Source organism: Euprymna scolopes, chromosome 27, assembly GCF_053919585.1.
Source record: "Euprymna scolopes isolate OS-2025 chromosome 27, ASM5391958v1, whole genome shotgun sequence".
Classification (NCBI taxonomy): Eukaryota; Metazoa; Mollusca; class Cephalopoda; order Sepiida; family Sepiolidae; genus Euprymna; species Euprymna scolopes.
The window spans coordinates 69,611,996-69,636,373 of NC_136508.1; the positions used below are offsets into that span (position 1 = coordinate 69,611,996).

Here is a 24,378-nt window from a genome sequence, read left to right on the forward strand (position 1 = left end):
TTGTCGAAATTAGTAACATATCCAAAAATTGTGAAATATGCTAAAATGTGCGGTTTTTGATTGGTGTGTTCGTAATGAAATAACCAGCCAGTCAATGTCACAAATAATTATTTTAGCAAAAAGAAATGATATTATGTGGGTTAAATTATAAAAAACGATTGTCGAAAATAGTAACATATTCAAGAATTATGAAAAGAGATCAAATGTAAGTTATTGGATTGGTGTGTTTATAATGAAATGAACAGCCCAGATACAGTGTTAAAGTTAATATTTTAGTAAGAGGGGGTCGATCATGTGGGTTACATCATCAAACATGATTGTCGAAATTAGTAACATATCAAAGAATTATGAAAAATGATGAAATGTGAGTTATTTGATTGGTGTGTTTGTAATGTAATAACCACCCCACACAATGTATCAAAGTTATGATTTTGCAAGATGAAGGAGATTGTGTCGGTTAAATCACTATAAACGATTGTCGAAATTAGTAACATATCCAAGAATTATGAAAAATGCTGAAACGTTAGTAAGTTTATTTGGGTGTTTGTAATTAAATAGACACCCCAGACATTGTCGCATGATTGTTACTTTAGTAAGAGAGGGGCGATTATGAAAAATGATTGCCGAAATTAGTAACATATCCAAGAATTATGAAAAATGATAAAATGTGAGTTATTTGATTGGTGTGTTTATGATGAAATAACCAGCAAGACAGTGTCTCAAAGTTATTGTTTAGCAAGAGGAGAGGAGATTATGTGTGTTAAATAATGAAAAACTATTGTCAAAATTAGTAACATATCTAAGAATTATGAAAATTGATAAAATGTGAGTTATTTAATTGGTGTGTTTATCATGAAATAACCAGAGATAATGGCTCAAAGTTATTATTTTAGCAAGAGGAGAGGGGATTATGTGGGTTAAATAATGAAAAACGATTGTCGAAATTAGCAACATATCCAAGAATTATGAAAAATGATTAAATGTGTGTTATTTTATTAGTGTGTTCGTAATGAAATAGACAAACTAGAAGATGTATCAAAGTTATTGTTTTTGTAAGAGGAAGGGGATCGTGTCGGTTAAAGAAGAGGGCGACTATTTGGTTTACTTCATTAAAAATAATTATCGAAATTATTAACATATCCAAGAATTATGAAAAATGATCAAATGTGAGTAACTTGATAGGTGTGTTTGTAATGAAAAAAAAAACAGACATACAATGTCTAAAAGTTATTATTTTTGTAATAGGAGGTGGCGATAATGTGGATTATCTCATGAAAAATTATTGTCGAAATTAGTAACATATCAAAGAATTATGAAAAATGAAGTTTTAGTTATTTGGTTGGTGTGTTTATAATGAAATAAACAGCTTAGTAAATGTAGCAAATGTATGATTTTAGTAAGAATTGGGCGATTATATGTGCGCACTCATTTAAGTTGATTGTCGAAATTCATAACATATCCAAGAATTATGAAAAATGATGAAATGTGAGGTATTTTATTGATATGTTTTTAATGAAATAAACAGCCCAGACATGTCTCAAAGGTATTATTTTAGTAAGAGGAGAGGGATTATGTGATTGAACTCAGAAAAAATGACGGTTGAAATTAGCCACACATCAAAAAATTATGAAAAATGATGAAATGTGAGTTATTTGATTGGTGTATTCGTAATGAAGTAGACATACCAGAAAATTTATGAAAGTTATTATTTTAGTAAGAGGGGGCGCTTATTAGGGTTGCTTCATTAAAAATAATTTTCGAAATTAGTAACATATCCAAGAATTATTAAAAAATGATATAATGTGAGTTACTTTGTTTGTGGGTTTGTAATGAAATAACCAGCCATACAATGTCTAAAAGTTATTATTTTAGTGATAGAAGGTGGCGATAATGTGGATTTACTCATGAAAAGTGATAGTCGAAATTAGTAACATACCATAGCCTATGTATCAACGTTTTTATTTTAGTAAGAGTGGAGGCGATAATGTAAGTGAAATCATGTTAAATGTTTGTTGAAATTAGCAACATATCAAAAAATTATGAAAAATGATGAAATGTGAGTTATTTGGACGATGTGTTTGTAATGAAAGACCAGCCAAGACAATGTCTCAAAGTTATTATTTAAGACAGGTGAGCAATAATGTGGGTTAAATTGTCGAAATTTGTAACAATCCAAGAATTATGGGATTCAACGAGATACGTCCACATATATACTTACAGATTACCCGGAGTCACCCTGAATTCATTGAGATACATGCAAATGTATGCAAGCAGAATACACGGTCATCTGGGATGTAATGAGATGGATGTAAATATATACTAGAAGAATACTTGGCGTTGCCTTGGATTTAATTAGATTTATTGAAATATATACTAACAGAATACCTTGCGTCGCCCAAGATTTAATGAGATTGATTGAGACATATACTAGCAAAACACCCAGCGTTGCCTGGGATTGAATGAAATAGGTAAGAATATATATTAGCAAAATACCTGGCAGCGTTGGGATTTGATAAGATAAATGTGTTGTATATTACCCATCCTTGCATATACATGCTGTAAATTACCTACCCTAGGTAAGATACAATTATTTCATGTGTAATACCTGTCTTATGTAGGTAAAATATTCTTTTGCTCGAAATAGCAAATGATACATAAACATACAAAATTCCTCTCTCATAAGAATAACAAATATATTACAAAACCAAATTCAATTTTTTCATTGTTTATACGGTCCTGAGTAGCCCCGCTAGTCTAATCTAAATTCTTGTTTTAATGTGTTTTCAAACACACTGAAGAGCTGTGATATATCGAAACAGTCTTTAAGTGGATGACTATAAATGCTCCCTATCTTGGGTTGAGCATATTGGTGAGTGAAATAACAAACTGCCGCTTTCGTATAAAGCAATGCTCTTTGTGGAAACAAATACAGCTTACGCGTTTAGACAATGTTTAAACATTGTAATTTCGCATACCTATCTTAACAGCCGCCAAATTGCGTAACGGTTAGAAGCGCCGATTTCCACCTAGGCAGTCGGGTTTCAATCCTAGTGGTTGCTAGACCGACCGTACTGAAGAGTTGTAATGTAGCGAAACGACCCGTTTGTGAATGACTATATATATATATATATATATATATATATATATATATATATATATGCTAGCATTTCAGCCCAGCGTTGCTCGGGTGTTTGGAGGTGTATGTTGAGCAAAAAAAAAAAAAAAAAAAGCGTCAATATTTTAAAACTTTTTTTTACCCCTTATTATGACCCCCTAACATTTATTGTGTTTTGGGCGCAAATCAAGTTATTAAGTTAGATCCCTGTCCAAGGAACCTATATCTAAAATTTATAGTGGTTGGACCCAAAATTGTCGGAGGAGTTTGCCAAAATTCTCAAAAGTCAAATCGTTGAACTTTACCCCCTTAACAGGAAATTTTCTGGCCGAAAACGGATTATATATCAAATTCCTAATTTGTAGACCGAAAAGTGACGGAGCTATTGCATTGGAAAATGTACGCAGACACACACACACAAACACGTTCACTTATATATATATATATATATATATATATATATATATATATATATATATTACTAGCATTTTAGCCCGGCGTTGCCCGGGTTTTTGGATGTGTATGTTGAGCAAAAAAAAAAAAAAATATATGGTAGTAGGAAGGCAGGCTCGAACCCGTACCGTGAAGGAGGAAAGGAACGCCAAACCGGAAGTGACGTAGGTCTAAGTTTAGGCTAGACAATCGAAAGGAGAGGATAACTTTAAAAAATATCGGCGAAATAAGCGACCCCCCCTGTGTAAAAATGCCCAATTGAAGGTGAAGATATTAATGTTTTTAGCCAATTTTCGATATTTGTCATCTGAAATGTCGACCTTCACAATGATACTGATCTTGGTAAAATCCGTCGCCTCTGTCGAAAGTTTTAGGCAGATATGCAAACATACATGCATACATATATTTATATATTGGTAACTAAACATTTTCAACCAAGACCGATTAAAAAGCTTGCTCTATCTCTGAATACTCTTTATGTAAAAATTCAAATGTTTAGACCAGAAATTGTTTAAGTAATTTGGTAGAGACCGAAGAGGTCAAATATTTTTAACTTTGATCCCTATTAAAATTTATTTTTTGGGGCTCAAATCAAGTTATTAAGTTAGATCCATGTCAAAGGAACGTATATCTAAAATTTCAAGTGTTTAGACCCAAAATTGTCGGACGAGTTTGGCAGAGTTCTCAAAAGTCAAATCGTTGAACTTTGACCCCTTAACAGGAAATTTTCTGACCGAAAACGGATTACAAAAATTTTCCAAAATCTCAGTACCCTGTATATCAAATTTCTAGTCTTTAGACTAAAAATCGAGAGAGTTATTGAGCAGGGAAATGCGCGCGCGCGCACACACACACACACACACACACACACACACACACACACACACACACACACACACACACACACAGAGGTACGTTCACTTTTATAGATATATAGATTAGGCAAAAGTGATTACAGCGCGTTGTATCTCTGTTTAATTATTCGTTTCTTTTAGTTTTTTTTTCTGCTCTTCTTATGATCGGTCTTGTGTTTTCGTTAAACTGATGTATACAGTATCCGTATGTGCGTTTTTGTTCGATTTTTTTTGCGAGCAGGGATTTTTTTTGCGAGCAGGGAAATGCGCGCACACACACACACACACACACACACACACACACACACACACACACACACACACATTTTAATGTCTGCTGAGTTTAAACTAAGTGGCAATTTATAGTTTAATTTCAGTCGAAAGTACTTGCAAAACATGGAACAATGTTTTTCGGCCCTCATAGTACAATATGCAAGAGGCATTAACACTAGGCGGATTGACCTGGTTTCTCATCTAGGAAGAAGTTTCATGAGAATATTATGTTCACACGCGGTCCACAGCCGCATAGTAAGAAGCATAAGTTTTAATTCGTCGATTGAAAAAAAAATCATCCGTCGGAACGATGGAGACGATCTGATCATTCGAGGGATGCTGGATGACTGATGCTGATGGTTTGTTCAAATAAAGCGGGGTTTCGCAGATCAAGCCTCATTATCGTCCCAAACAACCTGATCCAGCAGCAGGACTAGGTCGAGACAGCTGGAAGCCAGGTGGGATGTAGGAGCTGCCAAATGTACCAATCTCCTCCTGCATACATACAGCGCCTCGTATTCACAAGTTAAACATCGCTTAACCTTGGTGATATAATGAGAATCGATGTATCAACGCGAGTGGGCTATACACTCCTCAACTCTTTCATCGATTAATAATGCTTTGGATTCGCAATGTTGTCATGAACTATCGTATTGTTCACATTGTCAGATATGAGTTACGGATGCCTCTTAATAATTAGCTTAAAGGAAATTCGAAAAAAAAAAAATTCATTAGTTATCCTAAAATTAGCCCAAATTATTCTATGTTACATATGATCTGCATATAAATTTTATTAAAACCGAAGCTGTGTTCAGTCAGCTTATTTCAAAGGAAGAAGTTACACTAGAATATAAAATTCACAAGCAGTCCTCAGTTAGCATATATATCCCGGTCAGGTGAGATAACCACATTAATTTCTTACCGGCAGATGTCGACGTCCCCCTACATACAGTGCCTGGTATTCCACAAATGGTTACCTATCTGGCGCTGATTAGGTCGAGCCATGCTATATATATAGTTTATGCACGTCAGGGGAGTAGACGACATTAATTTTTATCAGTTCTTGCAAGCAGATGTCGACATCCTCGTACATAAAGCGTCTAGTATTCTCAAATTATCACCCATATGGTATTGACCTGACTCAATGTTGCTTAACTTCAATACAAATAATAATTGTGTATATACGTCAGGACGGTAGACGACATTAAGTTTTTCACTTCTTCCAGGTAGGTGTCGACATCCTTTTACATAGAGCGCTTCCTTCTCCCACCACCACCACCATCATCATCATCATCATCATCATCATCATCATCATGACGGGCTCCTTGCCCGTACCAATGTGACTCTACCTCTCCATTTATTTTATTTTTTTAAGATATTGTTTTTTGATGATATTTACGACGTCCCGAGATTTGTTAAGGAAACAACTTATTTGCGCAGAAAATGGGACCAAGTAGAGAAGAAGTACTGATTGACTTAACTGGCTCTATAAACAAATATCGCGAAAAAAACAAAACAAAAAAAAAACACGCTTCCCAAAAAAGCAAAGAACAAAGAAACAAACTTTTTAACCAAACTTTGTATTGATACATATTTTTCAAATAATAATGAAAACGAGTTATATATATATATATATATATATATATATATATATATATATATATATATATATATATATATATACGTACATATATTCCCTACTTACTCCATATAAAATAAGGCTATTTATTATTAATCTATAATATAAATCTCACCTGTCTGTTTAAATGTATGTATGTATGTATGTTTGTATATGTCAGGTCATGTCATATGCTACTGGTAGCATGTAACCCAGTACTACCTGCCTCATAGTCGTGTCACCGGCGACTAAACTGATTCCCCCCACCAGACTTGTTTGTTGAGGAGTGTTGTTAGTCGCCCTGAAGGATTAAAAACAAGACCTTCAAAGGGGCGAATGAACCTTTTTTCGAGGTCAACGGCCAACTAGCACAGTGTGTGTTTGTGTGTGTGTGTGTGTGTGTGTGTGTGTGGTGGAGTGGAAGGCCTCCCGTAAGCCGTGGTGAAGGCAACCTTTCTAGGAGAAGCAAATCATAAAGCGGGAGACCAGTACCCACATTAAGCTGGTTTGCGGTTTAACTTGTTGCTGCATATCTTGCTCTTGCTTGTTGCTGAATCTCAACATTTTGAACAGAGAGAGAGAGAGAGAGAAAGAGAGAGAGAGAGGGAGAGAGAGAGAGAGAGAGAGAGAGAGAGACTTAACTGTCGTACAAAGCTAAGACTCTGTAACATCATCTGTGTCTAGATAATGCCTCAGCCATTTGTCTATTAAAATGGTCCTGTGGCGATGGAAGTCATTTTTTGGCTCATGGACTTTATGTGTCTGAGGGAGTGACACTCGCCTGAGAAGACGTTGCACTCATCAATCATCATGCATGTTTGTATGTCTGTATAAAACTTTCAACAAAGGCGACGGATTTTCATACGATCGGTATCACTTTGAAGCTCGACATTCGGACGACAAATATTTAAAAAATTGACTAAAAATCCTCAACTCAGCACTTTTCTACAAGGATGTGTCACTTTTTTCGCCGATACTTTCGAAAGTCATCCCCTCTTTTCGATTGAATAGCCTTTATTTAAACCTTCGCCACTTTGAATTAATAAGACAAGAAACCTGCTTACTGATCTGCATTATATTTGTTCCTGTCTATATTAAGTAGGCAAACGTATTAGATGAATAAAAAAAAAATCACGACCTATTTTTTTCTACTCGAAAATATTGAATAATGTAAAAGTGAACGCCATCTTGAATTCATGGGCTATGTAAAAAAAACAAAAAAAAAAACAAGGCAAGTCGGCTAAATCCGGAAACGCTTCGTTGTTAACAAGTAGTCGATGTAGTTAATCATTATCGCCGGGTTTTGAGTGGAGAGCCATTCATGTAATGAAAAAAAAACGAAAAAAAAAACGATACAAAAACGGATAGTAAAGAAAAACCTCTACCATAGGAAAATGAATATTATCCAATTGCGAATATTAAATGCCGTTGATGCAAACAAAATTCAGCAGTATCAATCCAGTCAAAAATATTGTAAAGAATTTCAGGTAAAGAATGGTAGTATTAAACCGATCAGAGTTAGTAGTTGTCCTCTTCCCGTGTCAAGACGAGACGAGCTATGTTACAAAAATTCAAAGAAACAAGTTATATTTTATATAGTGATTCAGTCACTTGACGCGTTCTTATCACACCTGGCTATAAATAACCGGTTATACAAATGATATTTGTCATTATTTATTCAAATCAGTTGTCCCATTAGCCAATTACTGGAAGGGGTAAATATCAGCTAAAACATTAATGTCTCGAAAAAATGGTTGTGGTAAACTATCTTCTATTCTCCAGTTCCGTGTTAATGCTTCTCCTGTTATTGTTGTCTCTCATAAAATCTCGGTTAGAGATTAATTCTCATGTTCCTCATGGCGGTTATTCCAGTTAGTCCTATTATTCGCTCCTCTATCTGTAGAATTTATTTTTATCCTGATAAGGGCTTCTTCTTCTTCTTCTTCTTCTTCTTCTTCTTCTTCTTCTTCTTCTTCTTCTTCTTTTCTCTCTCCATATATATATATATAACCTAGATATAAGGTATACCTAGATATAAGAGAGCTGTAATGACCGGGTAAGAAGTCTCTTATATCCGGGTTACACTTCTTCTTCTTCTTCTTCTTCTTCTTCTTCTTCTCTATCTTTCTCTTTCCCTCTCTCTGTCTCTCTTTCGTATATAAGAGACCCGAATATGAGAACAACGGATATAAGCGAGATTTTCTCTGGTCCCACATTAGAGCCTGTGTTAATGTACAGTGTAACCCGAATATAAGAACCTCAGATATAAGGTGGACCCGGATATAAGAGAGCTGTAGTGATCGCAGAAAAAGTATCTTATATCCGGTTAAAACTGATGTACATATATAATATATGTATACATACGTATCTAATGAATTTATTCAATTTAGTTAAACAAAATTACCATTGGCCGCGACAAGAAATCTACTGTTTCAATATAAAAAAATATCATCTGATAACTATAGCCTCTTTTTTGGAAGGTTTTTTAAACATTAATTTTTTTATTATGGGTCTTTGGAAATACGTGTTAGGATTACCAGAAACAACTTCGTTAAATTCAGGGGATTTTATTTTGGATATTTTTAACCTGGATATATATATATATATATATATATATATATATATATAATGAATATCTAATGCCTCTCAACATCGAAGCATAAAAATAACATGAAAAACATATGCTTATATTTTAAAATAATTTTTATTTTAAGTAAATCTACATATTGTATATAAACTTTGTATTTCATTCTTTTTCTCTAGATATGCTTTCAACACGACGACTAATAAATGCGAACAGTTTATTTATGGCGGATGTGAAAGAAACAAAAACAACTTCAAGACTTTAGATGCGTGTAAGAATATGTGCAACAACTGCTTGTTGCCAATGAAGAAGGGTAAGTGCATGGCCCATTTTCAACGATACTACTACAACAAGGTTACCAGGGAGTGTAAAGAATTCATCTATGGAGGATGCGAAGGCAATGCCAATAATTTTGAATCAAAGAAAGATTGTGAAGCTCAGTGCGTCATCACGAATCCACCACAATGATCTGATTGCAATTTGGCTATTGGAATAAAATTTCATCATGCGATATAATTAATCATTTTATATGTGATATCTCTTAATAACGGTATGCTTTTTAGAATAAAGATCGTATTTGTATTAATTTCATTTGTTGTGTCTTATTTAAAAAAAAAGAATAATTTCTAGACATGTATATCTCATCGAAAGTGCCTTTTATTTTCAGTTTTAATTACTTACAGGAGCTCTCTCTCTCCCTCTCCCTCCCTCTCTCTCTCTCTATCTCTCTCTCTCTCTCTCTCTCTCTCTCTCTTTAGCGCTTGGAATATATATATATATATATATATATATATATATATATATATATATATATATATATATATATATATATATGATCTGATTGCAATTTGGCTATTGGAATAAAATTTCATCATGCGATATAATTAACGATGCTTACAATCAACAACACAACGGTTAATCATTTTATATATGATATCTCTTAATAACAGTATGCTTTTTAGAATAAAGATCGTATTTGTATTAATTTCATTTGTTGTGTTTTGTTTAGAAAAAAAGTATAACTTCTAGACATGTATGTCTCATCGAAAGTGCCTTTTATTTTCAGTTTTTATTACTTAAAGGAGCTCAATCCCCTCTCTCTCTCTCAAGCGCTTGGAAAATAATACACGGTAAAACCCTAGGGGCTACTTTCGCCAACAAACTGATCAAGAGTTAATCGTTGGTATAAAAGAGAAATATAAAATATATCACGAAAGAGCAGTATATATATATATATATATATATATATATATATATATATATATATATATATATACACACACATATATATACACATATATATATCCGTATATATGTATACATAAATATATATATACATGCATATATATATAGTTATACACATATATATATACATACATATATATATACATATACATATTATATACATACATATATATACATACATATATATATATACGTACATATTATATACATACATATATATATAATTATGAGAGAGAGGAAGTAAGGGAAGTAGGTTGGTTGGTTGTTTTTGTTTTACGGCATATCAACCCTTTTCGGGTTATTTAATGCGAATCCAAAGATTTTGAAGAAAATTTCTTTCAATAGAATATATTTGTTGTTTTCACGTCGATTTCTATTTAACCCATAGTTGGGACCCTAACAGGTACTACCACTCCGGGTCAGAGTGGACTTGGGAGCAATGGTAATTAAAGGGTGGTTCCACACTCCCCAAAGCCCACAAGCTGGGGCCTTACCACTGGATATAGTTTAAGGTCATATCCAGGACTTCTACCCTCTGTAGGGGGGCAGTCGGCGTATTCTAATACCCCACCGACAGGGCCGTAAGGAAAGTAGGAAGAAATGGTGTCAGCATTATCGCTCACAAATACCAACAATCTTGTTCACATCGGAATCGTTACATAATCAATGCCCAGCACATATCGATGGCTAACAATTTGGAATTACGCCCCCTTGATCAGAAAATCTACAGATAAGTAAAAAAAAAAAAAAAAATAACAAATAGTATTACTTCCTCTGAATAGATAACGGAATTATTTAAACTTTGAGCGTTTTTTTATTAAAAATCTAAACAAAAAAACGACGTAACAATTGACAGCCTAGAGAACGGATCTTTTTCTCCACTGATGATGGGATATACACCCGAAAGGACCTATGGAATAAATACACTTCACAGTTGAAAAAAAAAGAATGAACATTTAGCTAAATATAAAAAAAATTATTATTGAATTATTTATTATTCATTTATTTATTCATGAGCTAATAACGACTGTGCCTTTTTATTACATTACATCATCTATGAAAGCACATCAAAATCATTTTAATATTTAGAAATATTATTCTAAAATCCAATCTACAGATTAAATTTAGAACTAATGTAAACTGTATATCGTTGTTGGCGGCTTTGTTGGCAGAACTCGGATAGGAGTATACATTTTTGCTTATTAAGATTGAGCCAGCCTCAGTTACAAAGTGTGTTAGGTGATCCACGAAACACAACATCGTATCGCACACACTTCAGATGTCACCATTCGCTACGGCAACCATGTACTTGACATAAAGGTTAAGGAAGGTACCTTGCAGCAAGTTGCCGGAACACCATTACGAACTAATATATATATATATATATATATATATATATATATATATATATATATATATATATATATATATATATATATATATATATATATATATTTGTATTCATCGACATACAGTCCTGTTTCGTTGTATCACAACTCGTCAGTGCCGCTAGACTAGCATCTCTCCCAAGCCAAGGATTGAACGTAGGACCGTCGTGTTGACAGTTGGCGGTTCTCCCACTCGACCATGGAATCGACGCCCGTAAATAACTCGTCGGAATGTCTATTTAAATAGACACCCGCCACCACTTTACCACAAACAAAAAAAAACAAAAAAACAGGAAGGAATACGAATTTATATATATATATATATATATATATATATATATATATATATATATATATATATATAAATTCGTATTCCTTTCTGTTTTTTGTTTGTTCACAATTTGATTAATATATACAAAAGGTCATTTTCTTTATTATTTCATTTATTTCTATATATAGTATGATTCTTGCAAAATATACGATTATGAGGTGATCTCATTTGCATATCATATGATGGAAAATCCATTTTATTAAATAGCGGTATGGTAGTTATTGTATATAGTGAGAGAATTGTTTTAAATTTGTTATTTAAATTTGATTTATATCGATAACATATTTAATTTAATTTTTTTTACTGACAGCGATTTTTATAAACCGATTTGAGTTATTGCCCCTGGTTGCCAACTTTTTATTTGGGGTGTTTGTTTCCTTTTTCGTACTAAAATAATTCACAGAAACTTTCAAGCATTATTTTTGGAATTAGTTTCATTAAAATAATTTGCAACGTGATTTCGCAATTAACGTTGTGGTCCAGCAGATTTTTATTTCAAAATAAACAAACGATCCTATTTAACTATGAAAAAACAATTTAACTATAAACAAAAACAAAAAAAATCTTTCATTTACATTTATTTACCAGTTTTATTTTTTTATTTTTTTCCCACACTTTTGAAATCGTAGCATCTAATTTGTTGTTCTTTTGATAACACAATTAGTCATATCTCATCATTTTTATAATATAAAAAATGTGTATTTCGGTAAACACAAGTTCTTCTTTGGTATTTTTAAAAACTGAATTAGTTACAGTTGGTTTTCGTTGCAACCCACCGTAAGTACAATCTTTCTAGACTGAGATAGCATTAAAGAAATTCGCTAAAACGTATATAGTCATAAAAAGGTGCTCAATATCCGGATATAGTTTCTCTTTGTATCCCTACTGCCGAAAGATGTGGTGGAGAATTTACTACCTTTGTGTTTTTTTTTTTTTTTGGGGGGGGTTCATTTTCGTGTTTTCATCCGTTCTTTTATTTTTAATGTTTTGTTGGGGTAACGATGAATTAACATATAATAATGAAAAACTGCTCAAAATCTTTAGTATAACAGGTGTGTCCAAACCGAACATCATGTCGACCCTGGCAACGCTGGGTATCTATGCTAGTATATATATATATATATATATATATATATATATATATATATATATAGTTTATTTTTTACCGTAACCTAAGCAGAAACTAACCTAACATTTAGGTTTATTTTAAATTTGCTTGGAGAGGGGAGCAGCAAAAGATGTATCCAAAATATTGAATATAGTTTTCGCACGTAATTTTATCCTAGGAAAATTTTTTTCCTTTTAGGATAATTTTTCGGATATTTTTATAGTTAAATCATTCTTTTATATACAACATAGACAACGCTGTGACACAATTCATGCTATTATTTATTTATTTATCTGTCTACTAGCAATTCCGCCCGGCTTTGCTCGGCCCTATGTACTGTTCATAACTTGCCATACGCGCGAATACACTTAAAGATTTCAAATATTTAGACCAACAATTGTCTAGGTAATATCGTAGAGACCGTAGAGGTAATTTTTTTAAACTTTGACCCCAATTTTGTTCCCTTAATATTTATTATTTTGGTCTCAAATCAAAATATAAAAGTTTTACTCCTATCCAAGTTTTAACCATATCCAAGTTACCTACATCCAAATTTTCAAGTCTTTAGACACAAAATTGGCGGAGGAATTTCGTAGAATCTGCAAAGGTCAACTATTTCAACTTTGACCTTTTGGCAGACAAATTCTCGCCCCAAACCTGATTAAAATGCTTGCCGCATGTCTGAATACCCTTTATGTAAAATTTCAAATGTCTAGACCAAAAATTGGCTGAGTAGTTTGCTAGAAACAGCAACGGTAAAATCTTTTGAACTTTGACCCCTTGGCAGCTCAAATTTTTGACCCAAATCAATTAAAAAACTTGCCCTATCTCTGATTATCCTTTATGTAAAATTTAAAATGTTTAGACCAGAAATTGGCTGAGTAATTTGGTAGAGACCGCAGAGGTCAATTTTTTAAAACTTTGACCCCGATTTTTACCCCTTAACATTTATCGTTTTGGGTTCAAATAAAATTAATAGTTTGATCCGTATCCAAGTAATCTACATTTAAAATTTCAAGTGTTTAGACCCAAAATTTTCGGAGAAGTTTGGTAGAGAATTTAGTGGTCAAATCGTTGAACATTGACCCTTTAACAGCCAGATTTCTGCCCGGAAACCGATTAAAAAGACTTTCCCAAATCTCAATACCTTTTATGTCAAACATTGAGTCTCTAGACCGAAAATTGACAGAGATATTGTGTAGGGAAATGTACAGAGACACAGACAGACAGGCAGACAGACAGAGGTTTTCACTTTTATAGATATATAGATATTGACGCACACACGCATGCATATATATATAACGATAAATAAATGAACGCGGCATTAATAAAAGTACGTTAAACTCTGACAGTTTTAACTTTTTGTCTTCTTTGTACTCATCTCATTTTCCCCCCTTTCCCTTTCTCTTTCATTTCCAATTCTCATCTTCTATTAAAATTATTTATCCCATCAGCATAGAAATCCGGAGTTCTGAAAACGATGAAGTCATTAAAGGCCGATTCGGCATAATATCGGCTTTTGAAGCATTTATCGCGCATGAAGTTGTCGAGATGCTTGAAAAACTGATAATCGGTGGGCGAGCGGTCCGGTGAATATGGAGGATGATGTAGCCCAATTCGTTCAGCTTCTGCAGGGTTAGATGAGCAACACGCGGACGAGAGTTGTCATGGAGGAGAATTGATGCCTGCATATTGACCAATCTCGGGCACATACGTTGGAACTTCTGGTGCATTTTGTCAATTTGTCGGCAATACTTCTCCGCCGTAATAGTTTCGCCAAGATTCAAGAAGCTGTAATGGATAAGACCGGCCTCAGATCACCAAACACTAACCATACCCTTTTTCGTGCACTTCCGGCTTCAGGGAGTGTTGTGGAGCTTCTCCAGCTACCAACCGTTGTACCGAATGTCGTCGGTTGTCGTAGAGGATCCACTTCTCATCATACGTCACAATCCGCTCAAGAAATGGAACGTTTTTGTTGCGCAGAGGGAGCGCAGAAGTAACCTCATAACGACAATTTTTTGGATCATCGTTTAATTCATACGGCACCCATTTATCCAACTTTTTTGACTTTCCTATTGCTTTAATGGCGAACGACTGTTGGGTGGTCGAGCTCGTGGTCAGAGGCAACTTCGAGGATCGGCTTCAATTAAGGCTTTCAAATGTCTGTTATCAATCGTAGTCGGCCGGTGACGACCGTCTTCAACTCCGAGGCTCTCGTCACCATTCAGAAATTTCTGGAACCACCTTTGTGCCACACGTTCGTTAGCGGTCCCCAGGCCAAACGCATCATTGATATGACGAGCTGTCTCGGCAGATATTCGGCCTAGTTTTAACAATCGTGTGGATTTGAATTTTGTCCATGCTGTCGAAAAGCCTGCAAAAAAAAAAAAAAAAAAATCAATGAACGGATTAAAAACGGTAACAAATAACACAATTCGATAGATGAGAAAAACACGCTTTAAAATTATATATAATATTGCTATATCTATCAATGAATTAATTCAGAAATCATATATAAAATTAACATATGTGAAAAAACGATATTATTTTTGCACCAACCTAATAATTAAATCTTTTATATACAACTCAAGCAACGTCGGGACACAAGTCTTGCTAATCTCCCCCGTGAGTGCACAGTGATCTGCATCACTCAAAAAAAGAAATGACTAAGTCATCATTTGCCCTCCTCCATTAAGGCCCAAAATTCCTCAAGGTCTATACATACGTGAATTTTAGTTCAATACCATGCAAAACCGCTAAATAGATATACACAGAAAATGTTGGACAAATATGGTAAAATAGTTCCAAAAATGGAGTGTTTTTTATTAGCTCTAAAAGAGCACGTGGGGCACACCCAAGTATTATCGTGAAATATAGACAAACAAAATTATATAGAAATCAGTTAGTTACGACTGTTAAGAAAGATTTATAAAAATCCCAGCCATCATTTTCTTAATAAGCACAAAATGTCAATTTTAGCCATTTTAACCAGAATGGCACCCTTAGGAGGGCAACCGGAGTTTTCCCAGAAAATCCGTTCTATTACTTTTTTACTCATATCATGTTTAATGTTTATGTAAAATTTCAAAATATTCCAAGACGTGGTTATTGAGAAAATTGCGGACAGACGAACGGACGAACGAACGAACGGACAAAGGTGAATTCATCGGAGGACCAATAATGTTTTGATGATAGCAGTTCATTTTTACCAAAATGATCTGAATCGATATTAACCGAAAAAGGGTTCATATGCCAAAAACAAACCAACCAAACCAAAGCAACGAAACATCTTTTCAATTCTTTTAACGAATTCCAAGAATGCCTTGTCTTGCGTGCGGATATATCGAGAAAGCAATATTCACGCTCTCTGTCGCGAAAAGAAATAATCATTCAGTCATCTGTTATAATGCTGTCAATTCACCATTTGCTGAAGAGATATTCTGATGCTTAAAAGATAATCACGACTGACCAAATATTTATTGTTGAATGAACCTCTGGTTGCACGTTTTATGCAAGCCGACGTTAAAACAAAATACACATGAAACTCCAAATAAATGTTTTAGTTTTGGGCTTTGAGTGATTATCGATACTATTTAAGACGCTGAACTCATTTCCTCTATCTTGTTGTCGGTTTAACTTAAGCACGTTTCAAACTTAATAGCCATTTAAAATAAGTTTAAGCACGAAAAACATACACAGGTAGGTAGAAGAGTAACCTAGGTTAACTTTGGTAGCATTTATTTGTTATATATTTTTTCTTGGCCACTTTCTATAGGGTTATCATCATCAACATTATACAGATTGACGAAGAAAACGCGTTGGAATATAGACAGTGTGTCAATCATCATCATCGTCATATGAATTCGGTGATCCTATTACTGGCATAGTTTTCCGATATTTTTCTAGTAAGAATTCTTAATTGAAAGGGAGGGACGAATTGAAGGTTGCCAACATCTAAAGTGAACGTGATTTTTCTGGAACGAACTTGGAACACCCAGATCGTCAGTGCGTTTTGTTAAGCACTAGACCACCATCCATGTGTAAATAATAAAACACAGTAAAATTATTAAATTTTTATTGTACATAGGTAGTATCAAATATATAATGAATTATCGCTGTATTCATTTATAAAATAACGTATACATTCTATTAAAAAAATACTGAAATGTACATGAAATCGAAATTACATCAACCTCGCATATATGAGAAAAGGCAGATAGCTTCACATGCTTTCTTAGTTTGACAATTGTTAGCGTTGGAGCTACATCCGCCGTATATAAACATTTAACAGGTTTTGGTTGTCGCGTTGAAGAAGTAACGTCGCATCATGGCTTTACAGGGACCCGTTTTCGCTGGCAGCAGACACCTGCTCTCACAGACCTTCCGGCACTTTTTGAGGGTCTTGAAGTTATTCATGTTTCAACAACAGCCGCTGTATTGAACCGTTCGAATCGCCCCTTTCCCGCATTATAGGCAAACCTAAAAAGACGAATAGGAAATTAATACACTTAAATAATAAAATAAAAAGATGAAAAAGGTAAAAATTAAAAGAAAAAAGATAAAAAGAAAGAAAAGACTAAAATAAAAATAAAAAAGATGAAAAAGGTTAAAATAAAAAGAAAAAAGGAAATACAGAAAGAAAACATTAAAATAAAAAGAAAACGATGAGATAGGTTAAAAAAAAAAGAAAAAAGATAAAAACCAAAGAAAAGATTCAAATGAAAATAAAAAGATGAAAAGGGTTAAAATACAAAAGGAAAAATGAAAGAAAAGATTAAAATAAAAAGAAAAAATGGAAAAGTTGAAATAGAAAGAAAAAAGATAAAAACGAAAGAAAAGATTAAAATGAAAATAAAAAGATGACAAAGGTTAAAATAAAAAAGATAAAAATGAAAGAAATGACTAAAATGAAAACAAAAAGATGAAAAAGGTTAATATAAAAAGAAAAAAAGATAGAAAAGAAAGAAAAGATTAAAATAAAAAGCAAAAAGATAAAAACGAAAGAAAACATTAAAATAAAAAGAAAATGATGAAAAAGATTAAAAAAAGAAAAAAAGATAAAAAAGAAAGAAAACATTAAAAGAGAAAGATTAAAAAGATTAAAAAAAGTAAAAGGTAAAACAGAAAGAAAAGATGTAAATAAAAATAAAAAGATGAAAAACATAAAAATAAAAAAAGATAAAAATAAAGAAAAGATTAAAATAAAAAGAAAAAAGATAAAAAAGGAATAATAGTTAAAATGAAAATAAAAAGATGAAAAAGGTAAAAAAAAGAAAAAAGATATAAAAGAAAGATAAGCTTAAAATAAAAAGAAAAAGATGGAAAAGATTAAAATAAAAGAAAAAGATGAAAAAGATTAAAATAAAAAGAGAAAAGATAAAAAGAAAGAAAAGATTAAAATAAAAAGAAAAAGATGAATAAGTCAAAAGTTAAAAAATATAGAAAAGATTAAAATAAAAATAAAAAGATGAAAAAGGTTAAAATAAAAATAAAAAAATAAAGAAGAACGAAAAGATTAAAATGAAATCTAATAAAATAAAAAGATGAAAAAGGTTAAACAAAAAAAAAAGATAAAAAGAAAGAAAAGATTAAAATGAAAATAAAAAGATTAAAAGGTTACACAAAAAAGATAAAAAAGAAAGAAAAGATTAAAATAAGAAGTAAAAGATTAAACAGATTAAAAACAAAGAAAAAAGATAAAAAAGAAAGAAAAGATTAAAATAAAAATAAAAAGATAAAACAGGTTAAAATAAAAGAAAATTATATAAAAGAAAGAAAAGATTTAAGAAAAGAAAAAGATGAAAAAGTTTAAAATAAAAATAAAAAATAAAAAAGAAAGGAGAGATTAAAAGAAAAAAAAATGATATAAAAGATTAAAATAAAAATGAAAAGATCAAAAACATTTAAAGAAAATAACAAAAAGATTAAAATAAAAGATCAAAAAGCGGATTGAAACCGATATCTTCAGACAATGCGCAGACGGAACTGTAGAGATTCAACGCCTTTATCCACTGAGCAACGGGCCCGAACAACTACAATGAACATGAGAATAACAGTTCGCAAATAAATAAATGAATACACACATTACTCATCTTTAAAGGATTCCAATAAAAATAAATATATAATTACAGTGTTATTTATGGAACAACTATGTAGTAACAATGTCGCACCCCCAGCAGAGTCAGGTCATCGACTGGAAACCCCATGCAGAGAGGTAACGAGGCCACTCGAAAACGAAGCCTAAACGTAGACCGTGAGTTGCGATCTGTGATGTTTTAGGAATAGTGGCTCTTACTTCGGCTAGAAACTAAATCAGCGAGACCTTAACACCTATACGTTCATCACAAACCATATTACACAATCTGATTCTTAAACTACGAACCTCATTTCTCTTTATTAAATTTGCATCCCAACTAGATACGACAGGGTGGAACGATAAAAATGTTGCCCTAAAGAAAACGTCACTACAGCTTTATTTTTAAGCTTTTATTTAAAACATATCAATTCAAGTAACTTGATCATGTATTAGAGCTGACATCTATTCAATCTAGCCGCCTTTAGCCCCAATCATCAAATTATCAGATGGATAAGCTATGTTTCTCCATTGGCCGATATTACCCCCCCCCCCCCGATAGAACTGTATCCGTCCCTTATTATTGTAAAGATGTTTGTTATAAATGTTATATGTCCTGTTTATACACTCATCACTAGAAGATCACATATAGAATTCAAATGGATATATCACAAGTCAAACAGAAAATAGGCACATTCATATATGCCCGTAAATATATGAACATATATAGACAATATTACAGTATGGTTAAGGTACAAAAAGTTAATGTTTTTAAAAGTCATTTAATATATTCTTAGAGAGAAATTTATTATTGAAATATGAAAAAAAAAAGATCTTCATAATAAAATTATATTTGACAGTTTTATTCGATATTTAATAAGCCATTAGTGATATGCTGTTAAAAAAACCAAAAAAAAAAAAAAAAAAAAAACACAAACCACCAATGCAGCCTGAAAAAGCCAACGCTATTAAGCATTTTCTGGAACTAATGTTATTTTAATCCTAGAAATAATGTTTTCTGCGAATATATATATATATATATATATATATATTTTACATGGAAGTCACCACTTATCAAGGCCCGGAAGCCACTCGGGGATAAGGGTTATTGCGTGTACAGTAATCAATGGGATAATATCGTAGTAATCGTTAGTATTGGAGATTTGATAAAGTGTCTTACTTAAGGGGGCGGTTCATCAGGAATTTGTTTGTGTTATGCTGTAGTCAGGTAGGAAACAGGCAGACGGAAGAGAGTTCCACTGGCGTTCACTTCTAAGAAAGAAGCTTTGCTCATGGAATCTACGTTTTGGTTTTGGCACAGTTAAAGAGTGGGGAAAAGTCTTCTTCTCCCAACGGAGACACCAAATTATGTGTGTTTACTGCATGCCTGTCAGTCGAAAAAAAAAAAAAAAAAAGAAAAGAGGGAGTGTTCTGTAAAAATGGGATCATGGGAAATGTATATCTTAACGCTTACGCGATAGGCCTCACCACTCAGCAAAAATATCTGTTTTACTACACTGACAGTGACACCTAAGAAATAGTGCTACAAAGGTTCCTAGATGCCTGGAAGCCCTGTACTCTCTGACAGTTTCTTCATACAAACTGCTAGACTTTAGAATACTCTTCCTATTTCTTGCTTCCCTGATTTACTAACATGCAGAAGTTTGAATGTTATTTGAACAAACATCTTGCGTCCCAACTCTCCAAAGAGTCTCCGGTAGGTATGATCCCAGTTAGTAGCCCTTCATCTTCATATATATTATTTATAAGATTCTATTTAACAAGTTTCTTTAGCATTAAACAACCCATATTTGTGTATTATACCGTAAAACCAACAAAATATGTACTAATACAGAACCTGACTCAAGATACCTCGGCATCTTCCGGCAATTTCTAGTAAGTTGCCGGAATAAGTCAACACGATTAACCAATCAGTAATCAGCATTCGGGCGTGCGTATTTGAAGTTTTAAGAAGTTCTATTACCATGTATATTTAAGGGTGACGGCATGTAGATATTAAACACTCAGAGGATAATGCAGAGATTCTGTTGCATTTACCTTGTCTTTTCAAAAAACTTTTACACATATGAAATATATTTCATCAAAATAGGATATGTTGGATTTTTAAGCGATCATCTTATAAAATCCCCGGAGTTGCGCTTAGTTATCCGTTAAAAATTACATTGCCTTACCCGGTATATACTATCAGGGCTTTCTAAAAAACAATGAAGTTGGGGTTGAATACACCTGCCATGTACCTTTTTATCCCGGGCAATTCCGAAAAAAAAAATATTAATGTTAATCTTCTTGGGAAACGCGGCCTTGTAACATACTTAACTATCCAAGATACGACCTCCAATAACGCCGCACAGATTTTCTTGGATAAAATTGTATAACAAAACGTAACGAAATTTGATTGTAAATACCCTTCTTAAGAAATAAAATAATAATAAATTTAAGTGGTTACGATATTTAAAAATCCCGGGCAATTCCGAGTAGATTATCTTGGAAAAAATAGTATATCAAAACATTAATGTTACTCTTCCCGGGAAACGCGACCGTTTAACATATTACTTGCTCTATCAAAGATACAACCTCCAATAACATCGTATAGGTTTTCTTTTCGAAGATTCAATTTTATACGTATATTTTCACTATTTACTTCAATAGTGCTCAATACATAGGTAGTAAGTCATAAAAATATATATTGCAATATAGAGAAATAAAAAGGAACAAACCGAGTTATGTGTTCATCAACGTTTCGTCTTTATTTCGAGAATTCTTCTGGATGAATCTCGAAATAAAGACGAAACGTTGATGAACACATACCTCGATTTTTATTTCTCTATTTTGTCGGAATAGTATTTCTATTATTCTCATCATATGGAAATATATATGTCATATGCATTTTCATAACTTACTATATATATATTGTTTTTATAGATTTTCGTCTTCCTAGTAGTAGTTTATAAAATTATTTTGTTAATAAATAAATTTAAATAGAAATTTAGGCGGACGTTTAGGAAATTGACCCCCTCCCCTAAATTCCACAATGTACACATTTTTTCCTGCGTTGCAATTACAACTTTTCGTGACACTCCATATTTCAACGTACTTCACGAAATAAATACATATAATAATAATAATAATAATATTAATAATAATGATAATAATGATGATAATAATAATAATAATAATAATAATAATAATAATAATAATAATAAGAGAAGTTAATGGTAAGCGGGTGTTGCGACGCTGCAAATTAATTTGCAAATGCTACCGAAGGAGGTGGAGAGAGAGCTGGACGTCTGGGGAGACTTGTTGTCACTCAGCTTCCAGAGAACACCACAGGTTTTCCGACTTGTGTGAAAGCTCCATGTGAGCCAATACTACTACTACTACTACTACTACTACTACTACTACTACTAATAATAATAATTCAGAAAAAAGCTTTATGATGTACCTACCCGACACAGAACGAAAACGTAACATTCCAATAGTCAGGTAACTTTGAGTATGTGGGTAATTTTTCTATCACATAAATCATTTCCTTTTTTCCGATTTTTAGTAATTTACAAAGATTAATCCATGAATTACGCTTTTTTTATTTTAACAATTTTACATTTTTACAATTCCTGCGTTGCAATGATAATATTTGTTGTGAAAATCAAAAGTGCCACGTATTTAACAATAAAATAAAAAATTTAAATATTTTAGAAAAAACATTACGATGTACAAAGAACATCCCCGACACGAAACTAAAACGTCATATTCCAAAAAATCACATAATTTGATGAAGTGGTTATTTTATTTATTTATTTTCAGAAAATCATTTTGTTTTTCCTTTTCAATTTTTTGTGATTTACATCGTAATTCATGATTGAAATATGAATTAAGCTGCTATTTAAAACTTACTGCTATTCCTGTCATTTTCTTTACACAAAATAATAATATATAACTCGATTCGTGAAATTTAATCGACTTTGAAATTCTTATCGGAAATCTTATTGTTTATTTTTATTATAACTTTAGTTTTAATCCTAATTTACTCACGCAAATTATTGACAAGGATAAACTTTCAAAAATAAATGTCAACAACGATCTTTTATCAATTATACGTATGTATGTATATATGTATGTATATATGTATGTATGTATGTTTGTATGTATGTATGTATCTATGTATTTTAACAGGATCAGTGTCGTTTTGATGTTCGACTTTTCAGACGACAAATATAAAAAAATTGCCGGAAAACATTAATATCTTCACCTTCAAATGGGCGATTTTCGTAACAGCAAAGGTGTCAGGTTTTTTCCAGTTCTTTTCCTCCTTTGCGGTACGGGTTCGAGCCTGCCTTCCTACTACCACTTTTTTTTTTGCTTGACATACACCACCAAACGCCCGCTTTAACGTATTAGCTTCAACGGAAATAAATCATAGTTTGATATGAGACTTTAGTTTGTAATCGCAACTCTTTTCAGATATTAATCATTGCAAGTAAATTAAAAAAATATATAAATTTAATTAAAAAAAATCTTTATAAATAAATTTTAAATGATGTTTTAATAATACATAGCTGTTAAATTTTAAAAATGACAAATTCAAATTTTATATAAAAAAGAAACTAGAAATATGTGCTTTAGACGGATAAAATAATTTCCCAGAATGGAACAGTTCTGGACCACTTTCAAGATTAAGATCAAGATATATTGCTACTACAACTCGTCTAAAATTCTTTATTCAAATATTGGTAAAAACTCAATTGCAAAAAAAAAAAAAAAAAAAAAAAAAAAAAATTGGCCGCTGTTTTTAAACAAAAAGCGGAAGTATTAGCTTTAACGGAAATAAATCATAGTTTGATATGAGACTTTAGTTTGTAATCGCAACTCTTTTCAGATATTAATCATTGCAAGTAAATTAAAAAAATATATAAATTTAATTAAAAAAATCTTTATAAATAAATTTTAAATGATGTTTATAAATAGTATAAAACGATTCTGTTACAATAAGGAATAAAGAAGATGGAGTTAATTATAAAAATAGATTTTCTTTAATGTAATATGCAAATAAGGTCACTCATTCAGTGCAGATTTCGTTTGAAAAATACTATATATAGAATTGACGCAAAAATTTAATGCGCGATTTCGTTTCATAGAAATCGTCTAAAACTGTCATATATTTCTTTTATCATGGGAGTTGTACACACAAACAGACACACACACACCCACGCACGCTACTACTTATATATATATATATATATATATATATATATATATATATATATATATATATACACACACACACACACATATATACATATATATATATATAT

At 32.2% G+C, this 24,378-nt stretch overlaps 1 protein-coding gene across 1 annotated transcript in view; it reads left to right on the plus strand.

Annotated features, from left to right (window-relative positions):
• The window catches only part of LOC145248713 (carboxypeptidase inhibitor SmCI-like), a 94,609-nt gene that overhangs the window by 18,926 nt on the left and 51,305 nt on the right, over positions 1–24,378 (plus strand). Inside the window, exon 4 of the mRNA XM_080110365.1 lies at positions 9,077–9,362. Within this exon, the coding sequence (XP_079966491.1) occupies positions 9,077–9,362 (286 nt within the window). The remainder of the gene's footprint in view (positions 1–9,076; positions 9,363–24,378) is intronic.